This window comes from Egretta garzetta, unplaced genomic scaffold (assembly GCF_000687185.1).
Source record: "Egretta garzetta isolate BGI_Z169 unplaced genomic scaffold, ASM68718v1 scaffold968, whole genome shotgun sequence".
Classification (NCBI taxonomy): domain Eukaryota; kingdom Metazoa; phylum Chordata; class Aves; order Pelecaniformes; family Ardeidae; genus Egretta; species Egretta garzetta.
Window position 1 is genome coordinate 126,833 of NW_009260641.1, and position 8,352 is coordinate 135,184.

At 48.8% G+C, this 8,352-nt stretch overlaps 1 protein-coding gene across 3 annotated transcripts in view; it reads right to left on the minus strand.

The window, feature by feature from the left end:
• SGTA (small glutamine rich tetratricopeptide repeat containing alpha) overlaps positions 1-8,201 on the minus strand; it is a 10,398-nt gene extending 2,197 nt beyond the window's left edge. The window contains exons 1-11 of one of the 3 annotated variants that reach the window (XM_035900977.1): positions 7,225-8,196; positions 5,922-6,025; positions 5,626-5,710; positions 4,851-4,950; positions 3,636-3,740; positions 3,307-3,445; positions 2,386-2,448; positions 1,917-1,954; positions 806-895; positions 441-555; positions 7-130 (exon numbers count right to left, since the gene is read on the minus strand). In XM_035900977.1, the coding sequence (XP_035756870.1) occupies positions 98-130; positions 441-555; positions 806-895; positions 1,917-1,954; positions 2,386-2,448; positions 3,307-3,445; positions 3,636-3,740; positions 4,851-4,950; positions 5,626-5,710; positions 5,922-6,025; positions 7,225-7,324 (972 nt within the window). In that variant the 5' untranslated portion in view covers positions 7,325-8,196 and the 3' untranslated portion in view covers positions 7-97. Of the gene's footprint in view, positions 1-6; positions 556-805; positions 896-1,916; positions 1,955-2,385; positions 2,449-3,306; positions 3,446-3,635; positions 3,741-4,850; positions 4,951-5,625; positions 5,711-5,921; positions 6,026-7,224 lie in introns of those variants that run through there. The other 2 variants (XM_035900975.1, XM_035900976.1) reach the window with 2 other exon arrangements.
• Positions 8,202-8,352: the final 151 nt, after the last annotated feature.

Sequence of the window (8,352 nt, forward strand, 5' to 3'; positions counted from 1 at the left end):
CATGCAGGTCATATAAAGTATTTTGTTTTTCCATTTTTTTCCCCCTCTTGGACACTTCCAACTCAAGAAATGGCAACACGCACATGGCTTCCAGTTTTTAAAGCAAAGAACACAGTTCCCAGGGACTGCGCTGCAGAGACAGGAAGACAAGACATTTGCAAATTCAATCTTTAAGAAAATAAAGCGTCCCTTTAACCACTGTGAACACCAGATAAGGAAACCCGCTTGTCAGTCACACGATGTGTGCTTATTCACCGCTCCCCAGAGCTCAGCCTTGCACCTGAGGCACAGTACTAGCAGCACTGATGCAGAGAACCCAGTCTGCACAGTGGGGAGACACCAAATCACTAAATGAAGGCACAAGACAGATATTGCAGCCAAATGCACCAATTCCCACTCAGCTGGCCACAGTGCAGCAGCACTCCCAGCTCCAGCCTCACCTGGAGTTGCTGATCTTCATTACTGGCACTTGGAGTTCGACTCCTAATCTGGCTCCGTAGCTGCTCTATTAGTTCAGGATTCTGCTGCTGCATCTGCTGAGCAAACTGCTGGCCCCTGAAGGGGAACAAGCAACAGTCCTATCAGTGCTCCCACACACACAAACACTGTCTGGTGCGAGGAAATTCTTCACAGTGATTGCCAAAACTCTACTCTAACCAGTAGTTCACAGCACCAAGAGAGGCAGTACTTCACCCAACATTTAAGCCTTCCTCAAGTGTTAAATTAAGGTTCCACTTCCAGTCAGAACACCCCCAAATTTCCTTTACTGAGCAAGGTAATGGGAAACACCCAGCTCCCTACTCACGCTTGTATGAGGCTGGCGAGGTCATTCGTGGAGGGGCTGGTGCCTGCTGCTCCCATGGTGTTGTGGCCACCAGAAATCATCCCAGACATGCTGTGGAAGTAACAGGCATTGCTCAGAGCGGGGTGGGGGGAAAACCCCACAGAAATTGTTTGATTTATGCTGGGAGGGGAATGTCAGCATAATGGGAGCACCTTCCCACACAGGTTATGAAGTTACCTGCAAGCAAATCTTCTGCAACAACTTTTTGCACATTAACTGCAGAAGAGTAAGTGTAGCTTTAAACAGCACAATATGTAGAAATATTTACAATAGTGTCAGTTCCATATTCCCAGAGATCCCCCCTTTTGCATGCAAGCCCAGTGTCAGGTTTATTTAATTAAAACACTGCCTGCTGTTTGCTTGCTCTGCATCAACAAAAAATCTGACAGGACAGCCTAAACACTGATGCACTCCGGAACACACTGGGTCTACACAGCCCCTTCCTCTGGAGGGCCTCAGGCTGCATCTGGCACAGAACCTTGGCTGGCAACAGCAGCAGCAGGAGCAGGCAGAAGCAAATGGAAATGGTGGCTGATGTTCAGCCCTTTAGCCAAATCATCTCATATGGTAATCAAAGGATGAGCTCCAGAAGGTCTCCAACTTGCTGCCTACCTCTGCTCTGAAAGGATGGCCAGGAGAGGTACGTGCCTTATTAATCTTACGACTTTTTATTATCTAAGCACCTCTCAGACATTGTAAATTGATCCTTGTAACCCTGGAGCACAAAGAATGGAAATATTCTCATTCTAACTGAGATGTGACTGTGAAATCCTGTCTCTAGGTCACTGCACAGCAGAACTGACCCCAAGCTTCCCAAACCCTTCTCCAGCACCATAATCCATCCTGCCTTCCTTCTGCAAACGTTTATACCAGTATCCCTCTTCAGCACAGTCCAGAGTACTCAGAATCCACACCCACTCAGGCAGCTGGACTGGTTTAAAGGCTGCCCTCCATGCTTCTGGCCCAAGCACTCCCCCACTCCCACCAGTTCAGACCTACTCCACATGCCAAACATACACAGAGCCTCAAATGAGCAGTTCAGAGAGGAAACACAAGACAGGATCAAACTTACAGCTGCTGTACTTGTGGATTGTTCATGAGGTTAGACGCCTATTTAAAGAGGGGAGAAAAAAATAACACCCTATTTAGTCAGAAATTACTGGGTAAGATATGCAGATGTTGCGCCATTCAACTACAAACAAAGCAAAGGCAGAAATACTTGGAAACAGATCAACGGGACAAAAATAGTGAAGAGAAGCACAGTGCAACACACAAGGCTGGAAATGCAGAACAGGCAGCCTTTCCACAGCCAGCATATGACAAGGAGAAGCCTGTGAATAAGTCACTGGCTCTTCATGTGACCTTAGTGAAATACGAGCACGGTTTCCTCACAGCAACACTGAAGCCGAGGAATGAAATGAAAACAAATCTGCTGAAGTAACCCAGCAGCTCCCCACACCCCGTACTGACAGATTTCATCCTGAACACAGAGGCCAACACAGAGCAGATATGGCCTGGCTCTGATCCGCGGCTGAATTTACCATGCTCATGAAGCCGGGGTTGTTCAGCAAGCCAGCTAAATCGAATCCTCCTGGACCTCCAGTCTGTGAGAACAAAGAAACCACACGCAGATGATGACATCCTTTCACTTCCTGATGCACCTCACAATGAGCATTAATACTTTAATTATCAGAATCTGCCCCTTAAGCCACAACAAAGGGAAGAGGCTCTGTCCATGCCCTTTCTGTAAAGCTCCGAGTCAGAGCCAGCCTGGGGGGATGAGGCTCACTGAGGGAGTGGAAGGGCAGAGGTCTGCATGACTTACTGATCACCTCTCACCAGCTGAGCCTCATTAGTGATGTACAGCTGTAAACCATTACAACTGCCAAGTTCAACACATCCACTTGGTCACCTTCACCCCAGAGAAGTCTTTAGAAAATTAAAGTCTCCTTCCAAATGATAAACTAACACATTCCTGCATGGAGCACATCAGTAGCGTAGTCACCAGCTTTCTGGCTAGAAAGCCTCCAGGTTTTCTTTTCTTCAAGAAAACAATCTTTGTAAGAAAAGAAAGCCACCTAAAATGCCCTTTTGGTATGCCTAACAGGTCACTAGAAAAAAAAAAAGCTGGATTTTACAAGTAGTGACTTTAATTAAGAAAGGTGCTTAAGGCAAAATTGCAGTTTCAAAACACTCCTTTCTCATCAGTCTCATTTTCCAGCTCTTTCAAATAAGCCCAAGGTGACTGTGCTCAAGCAGAGAAGTTACCCTCTCTGGAGTTTAGTGGAAATGTTCACAGCACAACTCATTAACCATCTCCCCTCTGTCTGCATACAAGATTTGTACCCTCAACACAGCCCCGGTCATCAAGGCTCTGCCAGACAGCACCTGTTGGCACTTACAGCAAGGAAGCCTCCTTCTAATCTTACCCACACATAACAAGCATTAGTTTCAGAACTTACTGGACTAGGAGTCTCCTTCATTTTCTGTTCAGCTATTTTAAGGTTTGATTTGTAAGTGTCGTTGTCTGGATCCAGCTCCAGGGCTTTTTTGTAGTAAACAACAGCTTCTGTGTGTTTATTTAAACTGGAGAGGGCCAAGCTATTAAAGTTGAAATGGAATAAAGAGTCACAGAGTTAGATAAGCACTCGCAGTCTTCCTCCACCCCCAGCAGCGGTGAAACACGAAGTATTTTTGCAGGCATTCCAGGGCAGAACACCACCAATAGTATCACCGCCACAAGGCGTTTTGAGATTAAAATTCTGGCACAAAAAACCTGCTCTTAACTTACCCCATTCTGCCATACGCTTTGCTGTAGTTTGGATCAATGCCTATAGCTCTTTCACAGTCTCTCACTGCTCCAGCATAATTTCCTAGTTTACTGTATGCAGCAGCTCTGGAGGGAATGGAGAGAGATGTGCAGAAAAAGATTTATCAGCTTGAATATGCTGATCAAGGTCACCCCTGCTCCCTCTCTGTAGTCTCCTGTTGTAGAAGGCAAAGTCAAGTGTGAACTTGACGTAAATCCAGGCCGTATCCAGGTGAGCAGGCTGCTCACCAAACACCCAGATCCACATTCTGCTCCTACTGCAAATAAATCAAGGCTCTTACTCCTCCTTATGGACTTTTCCAAGAGGAGCCTGGGCTCCGGCGAGACACACCAGTATCCCACCTCAGACAATCTCACTCAGCTTCCCTTATTCCTTGGTTTCTTACTCATAACAACCGTTTCATCCCTTTCCCCACACAAGAGGGAAAATTGGTTTTGAAGCCACAACGTGCTCTTTTCAAGCCTCAATCTCACGGCTCTTATGGGCAGCAGGGCACCTGCCCAGAACCTCGTGGGACCAGCCAGGGCAAAGCTCCACTAAAGGCACCGGCTGCAGTGCCTTGCCCCAGGAAATACCTCACCACATCGTCAGCATGCGCACAGACACATTATTCATGCAGCCAGCTGTACATACATACTCATTATAAGCAGATAACTAAACTGAAACCTGATCCAAAGTCTGTTTTATTCATCAATTGTCTTCCCACCAACTTTCAAACACTTCTGCTTCGAACTGAAAAATAGGAAATTCACTTGCACACCCAATTTTAAGCACACACCAACTTGCGTAATTCTCAATAACGAGTCTTCAACTCATCTCATTTCACTCCTTTGTTTTTATCATCAACACAGCCTCTCAAACCTGGGCTCTCTATCCCACTTAAGAGTTAATTGCACAAAAGCAGCATTTCTTGGCATCCTTATGTCTCCCCAAATGCCTAATAGACTTTGTTTCCGCACCCACATCCTATCTAGAGATGCCAGGGCACAGAGCTGGCAGGAGGCACAGGAATGTGTCACTATCAGCTTAAAAAAAAAACCACACACAAAGAGCAAGCAACAGAACAAGCAGTCTACAGAATCATAACAAAGGGATTTTGACCATTCAAGAGCCTTAGATACACACAGTAAGCACAAAACCACAGGTGTACAAGGGTGAGGAAAGATAATCAGTACCTGTTGCAAAAATACACAGCATTGGATGGATTTAATTCAATTGCTTTTCCATAGAAAGACACAGCAGCTTCAAAGTTTTCTGCCTTCATTTGTTCATTTCCTAAAGAGATGGCAGAACAGCTCATTAACAAGTGAAAAATGGGGACGAACAAAAGCAACAGGCCTGGATCTATGTTCTACTTAAGAAAATAGAACAAGAGAGAAACCAATTGCTTGCAACTTTTGCTGGTCAAGCTGCTTGCAAGCGCAGGACACGTTCAGCAAGGCAGGGGACCGGTGTCTTGGCAGTTCCAGGCTACCTGATCCTGCAAGCCCCCTTAGCACCCTCAGCCATCCTCCTCTTCCTCCCCCCCGGGCACACCCAAGGCCTCCCCAGAGCAGCGCTGTGTCCTGAAAAGCACTGCAGTGTGTGGGCTCAGAGAATGCTCTCCGTTGGGCTTCAGCACTAATCACACTCTCCTGCATGGCAGAGAAAAGGCAACATGCAGAGGAGAGCTCAACAGGAAAGACACCCCATTCTACACAGCACGGGCTTCTTAGGATGCAAAAGAAAATGCTGACCCAGCCATCTATTTAGGCTCTGTAGCAGCTAAATTATGCCAACCTACACATGCTCCTGCAGCACAAGCAGAGAAACAAGTAGAAATGGAAGGGCTGATCCCATCTGCTTTTTTCCCCCCTCCCATTCCAAGCACTCCCCAGGTGCTGAGTGAATTAAGCCTCCCTCCCCATTACCATCCAAACCTCATTATACACCAGCTCCAGAGGTGGTTACCTTCAGTCTTGAGTCTCTCAGCTTCAGCGATGTCATCTTCAGAGGGGGTGATAGGCTCTGAATTTGTTCTGATGTGTTCAGGCTCCTTACAAGGAAAGGGAGAACGCTGTGCTGCGATAAGGACTCCCACTGAGATGCGCTACACCTCCCCCTTCCCGAGCGCTGGCTTGTCAAGCCCAAAACATTTCACTCCCACACACCTCCAAGGGGGCAGCACCACCACAGAAATCAAGCAGAGCTCAGTGCTTTGGCTGCTTAAATGGAAACTCGGCGCATATTTTAGGGCACTCACTCACCTTTCCTGCAGCAGCTTCAAATATTTCCGGAAGAGTCTGGGACACAGCTAGGCCTTGGTCTTCCATCGAGACCCCAAATGCTGTCTCCAGGCACTGGATGGCCACTGGAGAAGAAGAGTCAGGTCATTAGCTTTCCCCATCCCATCTAAACACTTAAGCCTCCTCCCATTGCATCTGAATTTCTTACTGTTGAACTTACCAGGAAAAAACCAAACACTCTAAACCACACAATTCCACACACCAGACTTGATATTTGGGCCATATCCTCAAATTTGGCCAAAGCCTCCAAGCTGGGCAAACCTTAGCTCTGGAGATCAAGTCAGTCACAACTCCCATCCCCTCAGCTGACACCAGAGCAGGTGCTGGGGGCCGAAGTTAATCAAGCAGGGGCTTTACTAGCCTTCCCACAGCAAAGAGCAAGGGTTCAGAAAGTGGTCTCTTGCCAGAGGGTGGCTGCTCTGTGAAGCACTGTGGCCATGCAGAGGTGCACAGACACCAAACAGCAGGTCCTGCAGGAGCTGCAGCTTCCTCCACTGCCCCCCTCATCAAGCAGCTGGTCAGGAAGCTGTTCCCAGCACAGAGGGGAACCCCAGCAACACAACAGAGCTCAGCTTTACGAAACTCTCGTGCCATATTTCACAGTCCAAAAGCACCAGGAATAAACCCCCTCTCCTTCCACTCAACACCCTCCTCTCGCCCTCTTCTCCTGCCTCACCCAGGAATGTACCCACTGCTCTGCAAATGTGCCTGCGCGCTCGCTCAGTGGGACAAACGTACACGCCAAAGACTAAAGCATAAGCTCCTTAAGTGGACCTTTTAACATCAGTGTGCTCTCGTTAACAGTGAAGCCCTCTGAAAAAGCCTGTGTAAATACTCCAGGGCGTGCTGCAGAAAAGCATTTTGATAGTAGAACGGGAAAAGCACTCTGCAAGTGTAAAACACTTCCATGCAGTCACGAAGTTCTCATTGTACACCACGAGCCTCCTGACCCCATCTCATTTAAGATAAAACTTTTAAGTCACAAACCCAGGGTCAGGGAGGCTTTTGATCCCAGGTATATCCCTTCCTCAAGCTAATCTGCTTTTAAAAGAGATACGGAGAAATCAGATAAGCAATCAGCATCCCTAATGCCCTGGATACCTCCCCAAGAAGACAAATTCATTTTGAATCTTGAGCAAGGTTTGATGTTAGGAACAGCCCAGCCAAGTGAGAGGCAGAGGAGAGTAACAGCGTCCAAGTTTTCCCCAGGTGTTGGGCTGACAGGCCGAGACACATGAGCAGGGGAGCGCATACAACCACCTACCTTCCAAACTCTCCTGAGCGTCTGGAGACAGACCCCCGTTCTGTAGCTGGTCATGTAGAAACTGGATGATGGAATAGGCAAGGCGCTTCTGGTCTGCCATTCTGGGAGGCCGTGAACAGTTTGTTTCGGCTCCTCGTAACTTTAAAAAAATCTGTAGAGAGAAAAGTTATGACTTGATGAACAAGAAATCCAAGAGCTTTTCTACTGCTCTGTGCTGGTGCAAAAGGAGAGGATGAGGGAGTTGTTCAGGACTGGCCAGGGCCTCAGGAGCCTTCATTAAACTCTCTGCTCTAACCACAGCCCTTTTACATGAACCCTCCTGGCCTCAATTCACCCTCCCCAGCGTGAACTGTGTAGCACAGTCTTGCCCCACGAGGCTCCTGCCAAGGGAAACACACTGAGGGTGTTGCAGGCACTTGGGCTACCAAAGCATTGCTGACCGACAGGACTAGACAAACTGAGCGCTGAGGAGACCACCACTAAAAAACCACAGCCTTCTGCTCCCAGAGCGCAATTTGATTCTGAAACAAAACCAAGGGCTGAAGCAATTTGCCACTGTTAGCAGAGCTGGGGGTCAGGGCTGCCAATCCTCTGCTCTGCTTGCCTGTCTGTGTCACCTACCTCGCCAGGATGCCAAGGGTAAAGGAGGGCAAGGACACAAAGCAAAGCGACCCCCATAAGCACACCCCAAGGCTGGGCCTTCCCAGCCATCCTGATGCAGGTCCTGTAAGCAGGGCAGACGCAGCTCCTTGCACAGCACTGCTGCCAAGCTGACGCGCTCTGCCTCTCCACAGCGCTTAACTGGGTTTGTAGCACAGAGAACCATTTAGGGTCATTTAACAGAGAAACTAAATTGCTTAAACACAACCCCTGTAAGAGCGTCCTGCAGAGCTGAGCTGGCCCCAATCCACCGAAAGGCACCAGGGCTCCCGGGGCCCCCAGGCACAGACAGGCCCGGCGGTGCCTGCCCCCGGGGAAGCCTGAGCCGGGCTCCCAGCCCCAGCAAAAAGCGAGGCCCCAGAGCCCACAGCCTCCCCCAGGGGCAGACGGAGAGGAGGGAGGCACCTCTCCTCCCCCACACCCCCAGGCCCCGCAGCTCCCACCGGTGCCCCTGGGCAGGCGGGAGGG